Here is an 18,327-nt window from a genome sequence, read left to right as displayed (position 1 = left end):
CTTAAACAATTCTATGATTCTATGAACTCATTCAGGTCATATCCCCGCAGGAAAGGACATGGGGTTATGCTGGATTGCAAACCTAGCATGAGTTAATGGTGTTGCACTATTGCAAAAAAAGCAAACATTGTGCTGAGAAGTGTAAAGGGAATTGCCATTGGTAAAACATGTGAAGTCCTCAGCTGATTCAGGGCTGGTGAGTGAGGTCTTGGCTGGAGTACCACTACCCATAGTGAGCACGCAACACTTATCAGTTGGTAATAGATCAACTACAGATCTTGATGGGGTATGTTAGACATGAAATACAAGTACTGCCCTAAATACTAGTTAATTGAGTGTTTACATCAGGATGTAGGAGTTCCCTTTTTCTTCTTCCGAACTGGTAGCTCTGGAAGCTAACTCCTCCCCAGTGCCACAGCAGGATACGGAGATCCCAGGCTCAGCAGTGCTTCAAACAATGGTTCGAGGGGGTCCAAATCCTCTGATCAGTCATAGTCTGACAGAGGGACGTTTCCCAGGCTCCCTTCTTAAATATTTAAACTGAGTCAGTCATCTTAATTAACTACTTTGGCAACAAGTTTTCTTTCCTGTACTTCTTTCTCCTTACAGTTGACTTTCCAAAGCAGACTGTGAAGCCTTATTTATTGGAGCTTTTTAACACTAGGTTGAGATACAAAGGCACGCTAGATGACCAATGTTCCTTCTAGTCTCTTTTTTCTATTTCAAGTAGAGCTTTCCATATGTCCATAGTACATCCGGAGACATTTGAGAGAGACGGTAAGTGTAGGGGGTAGGAGGAGAAAATCATCAATATAGGTACTTATGAAAAATTATAAGTAGGAGTTTTAAAAGTGTTCCGTATAGAAACCATTTGAGAAACAGAATCAGGTACCTTCCAGAAGGGAAAAGCCACTGTATTTTCTGTCACAAACAGCCTGATAACATAGGATGCTCACAAATCATTTATCTTAATGTGGGCTAACATTTGCAAAAATACCTATATCACATACACAGCCATAAAAAATAATTTGGCCACTTAAAAAGGCTTTATTTATATTCTTGTAATACAGCTTTATTGTGCAATGCCATTTTTTTTTTTTGGAATAACCACCTCTCACTGCAGATGTAACTGCTGAACGTTATTCCTTTGGCCCATTTTGAACTGGTTTTGCAATTCAAATGTGAGGTCCTTGAAGAGCCACTCTAAAATTTGTCTTGCTCAAAGATACTCTGCAAAGGCAATACAATTACGTGACAAAATACACAGGAGGTTATGAACACTAGCAAGGAAAGCAATCAATAGAAGCAGACTTGGACAAATAAATCCCTCCTAATCCTGTTAAATGCTAAAATGTTCCAGGCCTCAAGTGGCCTTTTTCTTGTTTCTTTGGTCATCCGCTGAAAAGGTCTGTTGCCATTCTTGTAACTCAGGGACACATTCATCCTAATGGAGAGTTACATTTTGTTTTTATTAGTGTTTGAACATAACAAACAGGATAAATTCTGTTTTTAGGAAGACAGGGAGGAATAAATTTGTACTTACAATAGTAAATGTTTTCTGAAGTCTGATCACGTGAAAAAAAAAAAATATCCAAATGAACTTCACCTCAATTGGCTGTTTCATTACATACCTTTTATAACTGGGGTGAGGTGAGTGAGGTGAGGACAAGTCCTTTGCAGGGGTCAGACCTCAGAACACAGGTACTCACAGCGATTGCAGTGACTTTTGGCATAAATCAAAGAGGTGTTTTTTATAGACACTGTTGCAACATGAAGATAAAAATTACACCAATGTACATTGCTCTCTCTTGGACAAAAATGTTGCATTTACATTAGTATTCTATCAGAATGTTTTCAGTGTACTCATAAAGAAAGGAAAAGGGCTGTTTCTATGTTGCTTTTTCTTTTTATCATGACTAAGAAAGACCTAAAATGCAACCTTGATATCCATGATACCTACTGAAGGTAATATTCAGTACTTGGGTAGGCAGATATTCAGCTACCCACGCAAATCCAAGGACAGCTGGAAAATTAGTCACAAAGGCTCCAGGTTTAAAAGTTGTTGAAAGCTTTTTATTAATACTGCTTTCCATAATACTTCTGAGACGATGGACTGAGGGAGAAGTTTATTTACCGAATTTTCTGCTGACTTCCTAATCTAGTTTCCAGAAATACAGACTTGGAACCCTTTGAATTTTCCTTTGTTAATTAACCCCAAATGAACTTTTTGGAGCTACTTAATAGGAAGTTCAGAAAAGGATGGATTCTGTGGGAGCCTTTTTTTCTTGTTTATGTTTTAATAAACTATGCAGTACTAGAATGGACACAAGGCCTACAGATTAGATGTGAAGAGGTAAGTTTAAAAGAGCTACAAAGTTTCGGTCTGTTTGTGGCCTGACAACAAAGGACAAAGCCCTCCATCCTTCAGTATTTTTCTAGCCACTCGTTTTACACTGTGTGATTTCTCTAGCAGGACCGTAATATCTGTAAGGAAATTATTTCTGCTTACAGATGCGAGTTTAGAGGAATAAAGCCACAGTCGTACAGTGCATGATGGACCGCACGCAAACAATTCCCGCACATACTGCAGACAAATGTTAGGGGTAGCAGCACGCACCAGCTGAACACCTGCTCTGCCCAAACACCCTCCCCGCCGAGCAGGGTGACCCCAAACAGCACAGCCGAAGCCGGCACGCCGCGCCCCCGCAGCTAATCACCGCAAACACACGCTCCTGGCCGCGCACAGCGCTGCAGCCCAGCCCCCTCGGGGAAGGTTGGGTTTCAGCGGCATTTAACAGTAGAAGGAAAGTGAAACCCGACTGCTGCTGAAGCGCCCGGGCGCAGCTCTAGCGTGTGGCCGGGTGCGGGGGATCCGGGCTGCGGCGCTTGTCAGCGCCCGGCGGGTGCTCCCGGCGCCGGGCCCCCCGCGACACTCGGCGGGATGCGGGAGAGCGGGTGCTGCCATCTCCCCCTCGGCAGGTGACGGAGACCGGCCCGCCTCTAACGGGCCCAGGGCGACGTGGAGAGGCTCCCCGCGGCGGTCCGAGGCAGGGCGGGCTGCATAGCCTTCGCAACCGCCGGGCCCGCCGGGGGGCTCGGGCCCGCACCCCGCGCTGCCCCGCGTCGCACCTGGGCGCCCGCCCGTCCGCGCTGCGCGGAGCTGCCGGTGACTCAGCGGCGCCCCGGTGACCCCCCCGGCGGCGGCGTCTCGCCGCGGCTCTGCCCCCTCCCTCCCTCCCCGCCGGCAGGATCATCCCACCCCGCCGGGCGGTCACCTCAGCAGGAGGAGCCGCCGCTTCGCCTCCGCTCCCGCAGCGACCTGACGGCAGCGAGCCTCGCCGCGCCATGCAAGCAGGGAAGGCAGCCGAGAGCCGGCGCGGCGGCCGGCCCCTGCAGGTCACCATGAAGAGGGGCTACGAGGTGCTCCGCGACCCGCACCTCAACAAGGTAGGGGCGGGCGGGGCAGGGCCGCCGGGCGCCGAGGGCGGGAGCCCTCTCCCTCGCCCGGCCCGCCGTCCGCCCGCGGGGGACGGAGAAACCTGCCGCGGCCGGGCGCTGCCGCCGCAGCCGGAGCCGGGCCCGAGGCGGGGGGGCGCCGGGCCGGGCCGCCTCCCGCCGCCGCCACCTGTCGCGGCGCAGCGCCCGGGGAGCGCCCGGCCCGCCCCCGCGCAGCGGCCGCCGTGCCGGGCCCCGGTGGGGCGGCGGTACTTCCTGCGGGCCGGGCGGCGCTTCCTCTTCCTTCGGGGCGCCGGGAGCCCGCGGGCGGCGGCGAGCGCCGTGTCCGCCCCCGTCCCACCAGCCCCGGGGCGCGGAGCCCGCGGCGGGCGGCGGCGCCATCCCCGCTGCCGCGGCGGGAGGCGGAGGATGCTGCGCGGAGTTGTGCCGCTCGGGTGCGAGGTCCCGCTGCCGTGCCTGTGTTTGCCCGGTGCCCTCCTTCTCTGCCAGCGCTCTTTCCCATGGGTGCCCCACCTTGCCTCCCTGCGGGAGGGCCTGGCTTTTCGTGCCGTCCTACGTTTTATCCCCTGGCAGGTGGAAGGGGCATTTTATCAGCGCCGTTCCGCCTGCAGTGAAATTCAGCTCCGGTTCCCCTCTGCTCCGCATCGGCAAAGGCACCCAGCTTGCAAGAGCTGCCGTTACACAGCAAAACCTTTTTGACGCATCTCCCATTTGTTTAAGAATAGTAATTCAGCTTGATACAAGCATCTAAACATGTTAAGCTAATCTGGAGAAAATAACGCTGAGTAAGTAACTTTTCACGGCTCTGATAAAGATGCAAAGTTCACACGGCAAAATCTACTTTGTTGGCATGACAGGCCCTGGATTTGCTGCTAAAATGAAAAATGGGTAAATATGCCACACCTAGCACATGAAGCCTTGATCAAGTCATTAGCCCCAAATTTGTTCTTGCATGTTACTTTTAACGGTGCTCTGTCTTGTGCCTCTGCACTAGAATGTATAGGCAGTCATTTTACTTACTGCTGGGTTGAGTCAATTGACAAAAAATATGTCTCTAGTTTTACTGGATAGGTTGACTCATCGCTGAAAGCTCCACGTATTAGTTAGATGAATAGCGCTTTTATTAGTCTTGGTGCTTGACTACAAAATTTTCTCAGAGGCTGTCTTATGTCTGTCTACGTGTAGGCCTGAGAAGGCCTCCTGAGGTCAGGTGAAAGGAAAATTAACCAAAATAGAAAACTCCCAAGAAGAAACCAAGGAGAGACTATTTTGCTTGGGATTGCTTTTAAGCAGCTGCAGTATTCACGGAAAAAGTCTGATTCAGAACAACCAGGAAAGCCAACCTGAGAAAAAACGCCACTTTATTTTAAGAAGTAAAATGGGGCTTATTCTAAAGCGCATTGATAAAGGGCAGTTGGTAGCAAAGCAGGGTCATTGCTACCTTTTTCCCCTCAACCATCATACATCTTGCCCCTGAACAGCATACCTGGAGATGAGGTGCTAATGAGGAAGGGTCTTGCTTGATTTCCTGGCTTAAGCTTTATTCTCCCCTCCCCCTCAGCTGCGGCATAGCACATATGTATGGTGCAGCAGAGAAGCAGGAAAAAATAGTTGTTCATTATCAGCTACATCTACCCTCTACCCAGCTAATGCAGAGTTTGGTGTTAGAAAAGGTCAGCTGAAAAATTCAGTCTTTTTGCATGTGAGGAGAGTCTGGTCCTGGTCTAGTGAACAATGGGTGATCCAGTTTTCTGACTGACAAGTGATTTTTGGTGGATGTGGATGTATTATACCCTTATATATATATACAGACACGCATGCACCCCATAATATATATATATATATCTGATTGCCAAATATTTAAATATTCATGGGAAGTGCAATTAAATATGTTGAGGGCTGCCAACATAGTTGCCAGTTTGATAGCTTGTGGCCTGCCTGCATGCAGGGGAGCTGGTACTCCCAGTTCACTTTCTATTGCCAAGGCTGTTAAACAAGCATCATATTGCAGAGAACTCAATTTGAAGTAGATAAAATATCTCCTGTAATGATTCTAAAGTACAGGGATTGTTTGCAATTCTGCAGAAGTGCCAGAACTTTCTATCTCTTGGGCCCTGCCTAAGAGCTGCAGTTCCTTGGTATCAGCACTTTCTTTTGGATCCAGTACCAGTTTGAATAGTACTATTTGCATATACTTGGCAAAAGTAAACTGTAAGTACTGAGAATGGTATCTAGCAGTCACTAGTAGAAAAATAAGACAAATGATGTTTTCGGGGTCTCTTAAGCCAAAGACAGCTGGTCTGTCAAGCAGCTACAGCTGAAGTGTGCTAGAACATGTGAAAGCTTGAGGGCTTGCATCCTCAAGTAATGCATTCCTTGTCTCAGACAAGTTGAAATTTTGACGGGGAACTATTTACACTTGGACTTCTTTAAAAATAGATGTAAGAAGAAATAAGGAGCTAGATTATTTTTATTTTTTTTATAAATAGCTACCTCCACTTAGTGCCCCACTCATCCAACAATAAAGCTGGATTTCTGCACGTTGGGTGTGTACATCACTTTTTATACTTGACCACGATGGCTGGGAAGAGGTGCGAGAAAGGGCTCTAGGGGTGCCAGGGTAAACACCCAAATGTCTTCTTTTCCGCTTCCTCTTTACTTCTACCTGGATGACAAAATTTCCAGAACATACTAAGCGCTGAAGTATGTTGAAGCCCTAGGTAATGTCAGTAATTCACAAACGTGTACAAACTTCACTGAAGGAAAACTTCATAAAAATGCTTAGTGGGTTTGTGTTTTGTTGGTTTTTTTTGTCGCCCCCCGCCCCCGCCCCCCCAACATCAGGGCATTTTTTGCCTACATATGAAACCATTGCTGCCTTTACAAGGCCACTGAGTGGCTTGCCCCATCTCAGCAGCAGGGACGCGTCAAAAATCATGAGGAACAGCAGATTGTAACATACTGAGTTTAATTACTTGAGGCTACATAGCCAGCTCTTTGGGCAATAATAATGATTCAGTTTATCATCTGAGATTTTAGGTCCGTAGTGTTTAAAAGTGTATTTAGAACTTTTTTGGTAATTGGTTTTTGTTTGTTTGGGTTTTTTTTCCCCTCAGGCAACTTAAACACATTGTAAAGAGCAAGGAAATATACAAGGAAAACAAACAGTTTCACTTTTCATTGAAATAGACTGCATTAGCAACCTTTGGCTGGGAGTTATATGCTCTTTAAGCTGATGAATTACAGAAGGCCGAAACTAATTTGCTCTCCTCCTCCTATAAATCTCATTTATGCTTTATTCAATGTACAAGTTTGCAGTTTTAAAGCACCCAAATCATTTAGCGCTGAACTTTCACCTCATCTTTAATTTTTTTGCCTTTTAATATTGTTTAAATGAATCATAAGTTCCCATAAGCTGCTTATTTTCAGAATCTCAGTGTGAAAATATGCAAACACATATTTCAATACCAAACTGTTCCAATAGCCTGCATTAGTTGCCAAGTCTAAACACGTCCCTGATTGAGAAACTGCCATTGGAGAAGTGCTTTGCTTACAGGCTGCTTTCGTATTCATGCAGAGCGGTTCAGCAAGCAGGAAATTAGCGATTCTATTAAATATAAGTGCTGGAGGGCTCCCCCCCCCCTCCCCAGATGCTTAATACTAACCCCTCTCAACTAAGCTGTGACATTAGTTGTTGGCTGTCAGTCCAATAACTCTCTATGGGATTTACTATGTAAGAACTGTACTGGAACAGACCAAAGGTCCATTTATTGCAACGTCTTATTTCTGACAGTGGCCAAACTGGATCCCTCAGAAGGAGTAAAAGAGTGAAGGACGCCTTTGGTGATACTTTCTCAGACTAATCAGTTCCAGGATGAGGGAATGAGCAGTTTATTAGGGGGTTATTAAGATATGAATGCTTGTTCTTTCCTATCAGGTTACATAAGTTATGTGTATTAATTTACTGCAAAACAATTTTAAAGTTTGTGTTGTTTTAGTTTTTTTTTTTTTAATTCAAGCGAAATTGTTATCTGAGCTAGAGAGAAGCATGGACTTCCCATTTTGCCCCTGTGTTTCAGACAGTGGGAGGAGAATGCTTGTAAAACACAGATACATTTTGTTCTGTATACAGCTAGTTGCTTCACTAAAATCAAATTTGATTTTGAGAAAGTATAATCCTGTGATTGATGTCGGTGACTTATAAAAAGGGCCTTAAAACTCTGACATTTTTTGGTGACCCTGTAATGGGCCTCAGAAAACCCAGACCTCAGCAAAGAAATCAGAAGCATTCCGGTGAGATTTTCTCTATCTGGTGGGTAAAAGAGATGAAACATTTAAGAAGCTTCTCTAAATAAATCTATTTTGTCAAATACCAAGCAGTAGAAGTCTTTTTTCCTTCCATTGGTAATGTTCGTATTTTCATATCTTAAAACCTGCGTGTACTTTGGCTGGGTTCCTCTGGACTGGCCAGTGCTCATTGAGTGTTGCTTTTGCCTTAGCTGCAGATAGATATTTTGAGAAGAAAACTGACGAAGCTGGGCATGGAGGAGGAAAAAAGTCCTTAAAATGGCATATTAGAAGTATCTATATTCATTCATAAAATAGTTTTTTTGGAGGTTACTTGGCATTGCAAGGGATGATTCCATATTAAGCGGTAGTAAGTATGGTAGTGTCTTTTAGACTGGAAGGTGGTCAGCTCCATGTGAAATTAAAGGTGTAATTTGAGGAATTTTGGAGGGGGCTACAGCTGCTGATCACTGTCACTATCGTCTACCTCCCTTTTTCCTATAAACTTTTTACCCTTTGCAACTTTGTAATTTTTAACAGCAATATTTCCTGGTTCTTAGCCCCATCAGATCACCTAGCAGAGCAATTCTGATCTTGATAAGAATAAGCACATTCTATTTTTTTGGTCTTTGACAAGAGTAAATGGTACAGTGGTTGTGCTAGCAGAGAAAGCAAATCAATCTGGTCTTTGAAACCTTTTAGAGTGAACTTGTATTGATTTTGCCTGTGTGCTTGGTGAGCATCTCATTTTTGATCTATTGCTGGGTTCTCTGACACTGGAGTGGCTGTTCTGTGGAACGGCAGTGTAAAATAGGAGGTTCTCCAAGTGAGGCTGGCTCCTGCCAGAGCTGTCTGGGGCATGAGCTCAGCAGTGGCTCACTGGTGGATACCATAGGGCTGGGTGAGGACATTCTCGCATTGCCAGCGTATTCTCCTTTCTTGAAATCACTTTCTTGAAGGTGCGAGGGAGGAGTTGTGATGCAGGATGTTTTCTGCACGAGTGCTTTTATTTACAGTATGTGTGAATGGGCTTTAAAAATTAATCCCATGCTTTTTTCCACCTTTCTTACTTTAAGGCAGGTTTTTCCTTCATACTATTAATAAGAGAGGAGCCTTGGGAAAAGCACAAAGTATTTAAATCAGACCATTTAACCACTGTCTTCCATTTTACATATACAGCTTGCAGCATTCATTGCCTCCTTCTACTTCGTCCATGACGTAGGAGGTAAGTTGCTGCAGTTGGTGTTCTTTTCGTCCTGTTGGCCTCCAGTCCTTTACTTGCAGTTACAAAATAAGAGTGCTGAGACAGTGAGCTGGGAACAAAAGTCTGTGACTTGAATTAAAAGCAAATAAAATGAAGGAGAAGTTATGTAATAAGCTATATAGCAGTAATAGCAATTGAATAGTGTATGAGTTACCACAAGAAGCTGAAACCTAGAATTGTTTTGCTGTGAAGCTATTTCAGGCATTAAAAACACTTTCAGTTGTGTAATTTTCTTGTGAACTTCAGTAATTTAAATCAAACAAGGCTGACCTTTTTTCTTTAGGCTGAGGAATCCTACGCCCACTGGTTATAAACGCTACTTGAATAGAAACATTAATCCTGGCACGGAGCACCTTGCAGACACGATTTGTGTATTTAGAACAGGTTAAATGTGCTTTTCTGTGCTAGGTTTTATAGACATGCTGGCCACAGAAATTGGGTGTTGGTTTTTTAATCTTATTGATGCATGTTGACAACAAGTAGGATAAGAGCTCACTGAGAAATTGTACTTCTGTCTAGGTAAAATAAACTGCAGAGAGTATTTGTGCTTTCTGCAGAAGCGTATTTCAGAGTACAGAAGTTCTTATTTTGCATTCTTCACTTTATATATCCAGTTCTGCTGAATCAGTCTTTTGTATGGCACCGTCTCTGAAAAAGAAAGAAGTTGCGGCTGCAGCAGGCACAAGCTTCTCTCCCCCGGCCTTGCTTCCCTCTGAGGAAAGGAGGAAATGAAATGCATGTGACAGCAGTGTTTCGCATTAAGCAGTGACCCCAAGTTAAAATGTGCCACCTTTGCTTTGTCATGCCTTTTCCTCTCCTTCCTTGCCTGCTCCTGTGAGCTGTGTGTTCAGTGCCTGACTCGCTGGTGGCTGCTGTAGCCCAGGCCTGTGGGGCTTGATGCGAGGTTTCACACCGAAGGTCTCGTTGCTCCAGGCTCCGATGGCTAAGTGGCCCACTGCCATTGGGCTAAATATGTTACTTTTGGAGGCCTGAAACAGCGTATTAATACCCTTCAATTAGGTTTTCCCAGTTTATATTAGAGAATTTTACAGTGGAGCAGCTGTTTCGAAGAAGTGTCAAAAGCGTCATTTGCTGGAGGACATAATTCTCAGAGTTCAGCCACAGTAGCAAGTGGTTTTGTGCTCCCTGCAAATCTGGAGAGCTCTTGTAAGCTGTCCTTCACTCTCCCCAGGCTGAAGCGAATATATGGTGGTTGCTTGAGAACTCTGTGGCCCCTTGTGGCTGGAAGAGTAGCATGGAAAGGGGGAAAAGAACAGAAATAAGAACACCGGTGGGTTTGTGTGCCTGTGTAATGAGATGCACAGGGTAGTCTGTTCAATTTCATGTACCCGAAACAAAAAAAAGAAGAAATTCTCTTCTGCGAGTGTTAATAGGAGTAGGACATTTAACATGTGCTTAAACCTCTAGTGGGTTTTGGATATGGGGTTTTTTCGTTTGTTTTGTTGTGGGTTTTTTTCTTTTTTTTTTTTTTTTTTTCTGCTTAGTGATAGTGTTGAACAGAGTGGGATGCTTTAAAATAAAAAAGAACAGACAGAACAGACAATTCCATTTGCTGTGTACAGGTGCAGTGTTAGGAAGGACCTGCTTACGTGTTTAGTGCCAGCCGGCGTGTGATGGATGTACATTCATCTTTATGCATTCATCATCTTCATTCAGCACTGAGTTAAGCCTGTCCTACTGAGACAAGTACCTGTGGACTTCTGACCCAGAGGTACACATACATGCCTATCATCAAAGCTTTAGTGCATGGAACTGAATTTGAAGAATTATGTGTATTTTTGTTGGCGTGGTTGCTGTGATACCACAGTAGCACTGAGATGTTTCAAGCATCTATGTAACAATAATTAGATTGTAAATGGGTATCAATTAAGGACCTTTAGATTTAATGAATAGTGCTATATTTGATCATGCTGGTATACACACACAACCTTCTGTTAAAAAGCTGGTGATTTGTGAACTTGCTTTGAAAAGACTTTTCCAGTGAAGTTACCGAGGCCATCATTGGAGGAAGGCACAGCCTCACAGCTTCTGAGTGTAAGGGATTGTCTGTCTTCAGTGGGAAGTTTAGGAGATCCAAAGCTATCATATAACTAGGAAAGGTGCCAGTTTGGGGAACATACCCTGTGACGAGCCACAGAGCTGGCTTCTGTAGAAGTGGGCGCAGAGGCTGTGTCTCTACTGGCACAAGCCAGGTGTTGTAACATCTGGCGCTGTGTGCGTGCGCTGGCTGGTGAGTTGCTGTGTTGCCAGGGCTCTGGCTGATGCTTCTAGACCTCTTTATCTTCTCTGATTTTTTCTGACTCTCTCCTTGGCCATGATTAAAAACAGTTTGACAGTAGTAGGCCATTAGTTAAGCTTTGTTTGAATGTCCTTCTCTTTCATGGAGGGGCTTTCTCTTTATTTTGTGCCAGGGCAGTGCTGGCCAGGCCCGTGACTGGGAATAATTTTACAGTAATTATCCCCATTGTCTGGTTTAACACATCAAAAAGCTAAATCTGTTATAGGAGAAAGGCAATAAAATGCTGTAGAATTACCAATTTGTAATATATGGTAGCCAGAGTTTTGTACACCAAAGCTGCAGGCAAACTTGAAACAGTAGCCGTGTGTCTGCAACACTGGGATAGGTGGAACTTGGAATAAACTTCCTAATGGATGGGTAGAAGTAGCAAGACTACGTGTTAACTTGTCAGAGACCAGGCAGAAGCTTTGGTGCTTGCAATGTTTTACCTGACACAGGAATAAAAATGTTTAAATAAAGATGCTGACGGTTTCTAGTCAGAGGTGGAGGATGCATTTGGCTTGACACTAGAATATTCTGCTGTATCATCCAGGGAGAAGGGTATCGTGCACAGTCAGCGGTGCTGCCTTCCAGCAGGGCTTGCAGACATGAGAAGTCTGTCTTACCAATTTATATATTAAGATGTGGTATTTATTGTGGGTGTCCTGTTCTCAATAACTATGAGTTGACTTGTGGTTCTGAAATTGCAACTGTGCAAGCTCTCTGGGGAACATGCTCGATGTCTGTTCATCTTCAAAAAATATCAAAGTCGTGGATGAAGTCAAACAAGGTAGAGGGAGCCATCTAATAATTACTTTGAGAAAGTGTCAAAATATAGTTGAATTGTTTATGTTAATACTCACCCTATAATGCCCGCATAGATTGAACTTTTATGTCAGTCACTCTTTTCTTCACCTTCCCCTTTCTCCCCTCAACAGCACTTTTATAAGTAGCCTTATACCTATAATTGAGGAGTAAATGATTGCTGTCAAGCATATTGAAACTCTATGAATTTGTTTTAGAAATATTGCAGAATTTTTTTCTAGGGCCAATAATAATGATATGCTTTCAGACAAGTAAGAAAATTGCTGTGTAGTTATAACATGTTGGGTTATAATTTTGACTAATTTTCATGATTTCATGACATATAGCAAGATAGTAGGCATTTTAAGACTGCCTCAAAGGATTGTCAGTAGGATGCATGTAACAGACCTCTAGGAGCCAGGACTGCCACGGTACACAGCCATAGGGAATCTAGATTTGACCAAAATCACAAATAAGCTCATGGCTTTTATAAGGAAGATAATTTTTTGTAGAGTGATACTAGAGAAAGAACTAAGGACCTGACACTAGTTTTAGTTGTGTAAGTGGAAAGTAAATTAATGGCAGAGGGATTCAGGAGGGGAAGCTGCTGCAAAACTGGCATGAAATTAGCACTGGTGCATTAATCCTTTTAAAAAACCAAACCCCTTTGTCACTTGGAGAGCTTGAGCACTCTTAACCTCTACAGACTTCTAAAACTTGATTCCTAGCAGCCCATTTAGAAGGAAATGTTGAAATATTAATTCAGTGTTCAACATAAACATTTTTAGCTGGTCCAACCTTTCTGAAACTAGTCTAATTTTAATGTAAAATGATGAATGTTACACGATCTCATTTTTTTTATTAATTAGTGACTTTAACTACTGCAAATCTGTGAGTGATTTCAGAGGGAAAAAAATGCCATGGAGAAAGCCAAATATGTGTCTGGTAAAACAGATCTCTAAATTAATGTTGTATGAGAATTATTTCATGCATATTCCTCAGTAAGTATCTTTTTTAGGAGTTAATTTAAAAAAAAAACCTGAATTGCATGCATAAGAAAACAAGTTTAGTTCTTATCAAAGCTCAAGCTTTGCTAATATAATTTGTTGCATGATTCAGGAAGCAAAAATCCTGACTTAGAAAAAGGAGGTCACAGGGCACCCTGGAGGCAGTTTCTTGCGGGCACTGTGTGCTTTCTGTTGAAATCAGTGTCTGTAGTTTACTTGGACACTGTTGGTGCCTATTCCTGTGTGAAACACAATACTCTGCAGGACTTGAGGTTGTTTACGGTGTAGAGGAAGCAGAGGAAGTGTGGAGTAAACACTTTTCATATACATAAAAAATACATAACATAGAACTGAAAAAAAAGCACTTATGCTTTGAATACTTGTGGCTTTCAGCCAAAGATGTAGAAATACATCAGGGTGTACTTGTCTGGTGTAAGAGTTCAGAAAGGAAATTCATCACCGTTTTACTCTTAAAATGTAAATGAAGCATAGAGCAGCAATGCATTTTATCATTGCGTGTTTATGCTTAGGTTTTTACTTTTATTGTTCAAGTAGAGACTGTTATCTGTGGCTTAGAAAAACTGATTTTTTTCTTTAATAACAAAGTTTAATATTAAGCTAAAGTCACTGTTCTGGCTTTTTTTTGGTGTATTTCTGAAAGAAGTATCCCTATGAGTGGTTTAAAAAATTGCAAACGCTTTTGGTTCAATGTAGCTTTGCTTAAATAAACTCAGTCTTTAGTCTTGAGTTAGTATTTTAGATTCATCTGTCTTATTAATGAATTGTCTGTATTTTTGAGACAGAGTAGGTTTTAGGAGGTATTAAATGATTTTAGCATCCATTTCAGATGGGATATCACAGTTCAGCTTGCTTCCTCTTGTCCCCCATGAGTGATACACTTTTAAGTTGGCTTTTGGCATGGAGGTTGGATAGTACAGAATCACTGCTTTGCAAGAGAAGAAAAGAATTGTTATGAAATACGTCATTCCCTTTTCCACAAAGGCAAAAATAATTTTGGCTTTTACTAATGACTTTTAAAAAATATCTTTGCCTTAAATGTGTCCTGGAGATGAATGCATAGTGGTGATCATGAAGCACGCTATAACATTTTCAGTACTGGTGTCTTAGCTGACTTACTGGATTTCTTCCTCCAAATACCTGACTTTAGAAAGCAGATTTATGTGTGGAGGTGTATTTATGGAAGAGGCAGTAAAGCCTCTTTACCTAAATAGTACAAAAGAGCTCTATAGTTAACAGACAGAAGTCAGAACAGAACACTGTATTGCTAAAGTGAGTTCCTGAGTCTGTGAAGCGCTTAATGTTGGTTTGACTTGGCTTGAATCTCAAGTCTTGTATGATGTTTTTTTGGAGGGATTAGACAGGAGCAATGTGCCTGAAGCAGAGGAAGCCTGTTTGTGTTAGTTGGTAGCTAGATGCCTTTTTGAAGGTATTGATGATGCTCCTGCATCTTTGCTTCTTACGCACACATGTCTCCATTCTGTTTTAGCTTAAGATCTGGAGAGACTACTATCCAGTTAACAAACTTAGATTAAAACTGTGAGGTGTTAAAATGCAGTACTTCACCAGCTGGTGGCTGATTAAGTATATGGTTCTAAAACTCTTAAAAAGGACTTTTCAAGATTTTGTAGGACCTTTTTGCCATTGTTAAACATGTTATAATTACAATGGAGTTTCTTTATGTAAAGTAGAAGGGTAATAGCTGAAAAAACATTTTAAGATTCTTTCAAGTACAGAATATTGAATCCTAATGCTGACATGTTGAGCCATTTTAGTCCATGATAAATATATGCAATAAAATCCTTGCTGGATATTAAGATACTGACTATTGGAAGGTAAATTTATCTGCTAGTATTTATAGGCAAATGGAAGTTATTATGAAAATACATTTCAAACTCTTGATTTTGTGCTGTAGCAGTAGTTAGAGTATTATCTTAAGGTCCTTAAGTTTACGTAGCTTTGTTTTTTCCCAGGCATAAGCCATTGTTAAAAGTCACGTTCCAGGAGCAAGTGCAGAGTGAGGAATGAAGAGCTTGTACCAGGAGACTGGGGATTCAACCTCTTGAACCTTTGTAGAGGAATGAAGGCACTGATATTAACACTGATAATATACAGCTGTGGGTTGGCCGATGCAGACAAGGTGCAGCTGTGGCTGGTGAAGTTGAGTGGTTGGGCAGCCAAGGAAGAAGCAAGAGGAGAGCCTGCATGCCTTGGGTGAGGAGAGATGAGGAGAAGGCAGCAGTGGGACTGGCATGAAGAGTGTGTTGGTATGAGATGGTAAAAGACCTTGTTGCAGCTGACTGGTTTGGAGAGTGCTGTGATAGACCTTGTGCAGGAGTGAGATCTGGGAGCAGTTTGTTCCGTGCTCTGCCCAGGCTTTTTGGTCTTCATCAGATCAGATGTTTTAGGTGACTGCTTGACATCTTCATTCCCAAGTTTTCTCTGAAATTCTTACCTTGCTCTTATCTGGAGCCCAAGTAGGACAGTTGTCCTGATTCCAGCATAACTCTGTCCTAGGATGTTTTGGATTGCCTCTATCCCAGGAGCACGTTGAAGTGTTGAAGCTCAGTGAAGCCCCTTTCTACTTTCTTGTCGCCAAGCTCCTTGTTTTTTCGGGCTGCTGCTGAGTTTAGATGTCATTTTACAGATTTTGTCTAAAGCTTTCAGGCCTGGTGAAGGAGAGCTGGTTCCTTCATACGTTTCAAAGCTTTTCCTCTGCACAGGTTATTTATTCACTGAAGCTCTTGGAAAAAAATTACTAGTTTGTGTAACAAACATCTTTTCATGACGTTTATGAAATTTGGTGTATTATTTCTGTGCATAGCTTATGTGTAACGACAAGCTTGAGGTAATACAATTTTCAACAGAGTTTGAGACATCTGTTTGTCTTCTAAAGCATACAAATTTATGTCTTTAAGGCATACACTTTTATAGTCTTAGGAGGGCATAAAAGCAGTGTAGTTTATAATTTTTTTTGTGTTGCTTTTTTTTTAAAGACAAGATTTCATGCCAAATTGTCTTTAAGGATGAGGCTTACCAATTGCATTGCTTTCTCTAAGTGAAGGCTGGATAAAGCCTTCCTCTTGCTCATGTGGTAGCGGAATTGGCATGGCTGTCTATTTACTAGGTCAGTCAAGGGTCAGGTGAAGAAATAAGGAATGGCCCTTAAAATAGCTTGATAATTCTAAATGTATTTGTTTTTTACTTTGTATAGAGTATACAAATTCTTACATTTAGAACACTGCAGTGATTGAACTAAATACATCGATTATAGGTGAGAATTAAACGTAGGTGAGCCTGTGTAAACAGGTACCAGCAAAGGTGTCTTACTGTACTGCTTTTTTTTTTTTTTTTTTTTTTCTGTATTGAAGGTGGCTTTCACCACATGCCCTCAGCTACTGCTTGAAAGGAACACTTTATCTAAGCTCGGGGAAAGTAGAACATCTCACTTTCCATCTTACCTGGGGAAACATGACCGGTCCGGCTCTGCCTTGTAGCCACTGGCCTCGCATTTGCCAGAAGAGCAGAAGTGTTCAGGTCAGGGGTCTGCGTGAAACTGGAGCCTCTGCTCTCCTGCCAGGCTGTGTGAGGTATTGAGCTCTTGTGCTTCTTGGAGTACATGGATAAACTCAAAGTAGAAAATAAAAAGTGCTTCCTTCTGAGGTGTAATTCTTACCAAAAAAAAAAAAGTAAAAATTCTGTAGGATAAAGAAACACACCATTCAATTTGTTTCCTAAACTTCTTACTTTTGTGTAGTTTATGGCAAGAAATAACTTTGTTCTGGTTCTATAGTTACTGAGTCCTCTAACTTTATTCTTCAATAAAGATGTTGTGGGTAAAACAGGTAAGAATAATAGATGAATGTAGGAAAGTAGAGTTTATATGTCATAATGTTCCACTAGAAATTTAAACAGGGTGTGTGACTAACAGACACTCATCCTGCTTTGCTTTGAGGTACACTTCACAAACCTTTAAAAGCTTTCTTTGTCTTACTTCAGAACTATGTAATGACTATGAGTACACACATTTTTTTTTCTCCTTTAATTAGTGAGCTCTGCTTCAGCAAGAGAGACAAAATATTGTAGTAGGTTGGGCACTGGACTGGAAACTAGGTCATGCAATTGTGATTATTAAATCTTAGTCATTTAGTTTTCTCATCTGAAAAGGCAAGCAGCATTTGGGAAATTTTGAGGATCAAAGCTAGTATAAAGTACTTGGCTTTGCATAATCAGTCGTTTTAGAGACTGTTTTGCTATGTTGTTTTTGTACTGCTATAATCTAGTATCTATTACAATTTTCTTTCTTTGGGGGGAATCATCCTCCAGTTTTTACAGTAATCAGTCAGCAGGCTGCTATTGCTTTTAAAGGCACAGCTAAGTAGACCCGTGTCTATCTCTATAGTCCTGCATATTTTGTCCGTGTCCTTCTACCTTCTGCCTTAATGCAATGACAAGTACAGAAGGTGTTAGTGCATGTACAGCCTCCTGCATTACAGTTCCCAGGACAATCCATTAGACAGGGCTGCAAATCGTGGCCAGGGCTGAATGCTGGGGGGGAATGGAAGCTCTGAATAGGCAGGAAGAAATCATCCATTTGTGTAGCTAAACCTGCTTCTGGCTTCAGGCCATGCTGTGCCACATGAAGATTAGTTCCAATTAGATGAAGTGGTAGCTGACCCTTGGCTGCCTCCTCTAGGCCTCCTGGTCCTGGGCAGCATTGCTAAGAGTTACATCCATTCCAGCGGAGTGGGGAGAAGAGGTGAGAAAGTGTTCGCTATTTATCAGCTGAACGCCTGAGGAAACTCAGGTCAACGCTTCCTGTCAATACAAGAAAAGGTATTTCAACCTTCCACTAACCACTACTTGGTAGTTTTTAACTCGGTGAAACTTCATTTCTTCAAGAAGCTAGAATTCATGACTCCAGGACTGAAATTCATGTGATGACGTGAATGAAGGATGACTTTCTAATGGTATATTTAGCAATCTGAAGACTTTGCTAGCTATTGGATAGGCAGAGGTGATACAAATCTGAAATACACTCTTTTCGCACACTTAGGATTCTGATGTCGATTCCCTAGAGAAAATGTCCCACACAGAAGATGTCTAAAGGCTGAATAAAACTCCTGCCGTACCTTGTGTAGCGGAGCTGACTGTTGCCCTCAAAGATATCTTTTTAAAAATTTTATTTTCTA

The 18,327-nt window shown here is 42.5% G+C and overlaps 1 protein-coding gene and 1 long non-coding RNA gene across 2 annotated transcripts in view; one reads left to right on the top strand and one right to left on the bottom strand.

The window, feature by feature from the left end:
• Positions 1–623: 623 nt before the first annotated feature.
• Positions 624–1,720, bottom strand: LOC129784900 (uncharacterized). The gene is made up of 2 exons (XR_008748117.1): positions 1,632–1,720; positions 624–1,230 (listed from the first exon to the last, which is right to left on the bottom strand). It is a non-coding gene; the product is annotated as an uncharacterized LOC129784900 (long non-coding RNA).
• Positions 1,721–3,064: 1,344 nt separating this feature from the next.
• The window catches only part of ME1 (malic enzyme 1), a 185,188-nt gene continuing 169,925 nt past the window's right edge, over positions 3,065–18,327 (top strand). Inside the window, exon 1 of the mRNA XM_055810717.1 lies at positions 3,065–3,447. Within this exon, the coding sequence (XP_055666692.1) occupies positions 3,346–3,447 (102 nt within the window). The 5' untranslated portion in view covers positions 3,065–3,345. The remainder of the gene's footprint in view (positions 3,448–18,327) is intronic.

This window comes from Falco peregrinus, chromosome 7, assembly GCF_023634155.1.
Source record: "Falco peregrinus isolate bFalPer1 chromosome 7, bFalPer1.pri, whole genome shotgun sequence".
In the NCBI taxonomy this organism is placed as follows: Eukaryota; Metazoa; Chordata; class Aves; order Falconiformes; family Falconidae; genus Falco; species Falco peregrinus.
The sequence above is the reverse complement of the archived record's forward strand: the minus strand, read 5'-3'. Positions and strand labels throughout refer to the sequence as shown.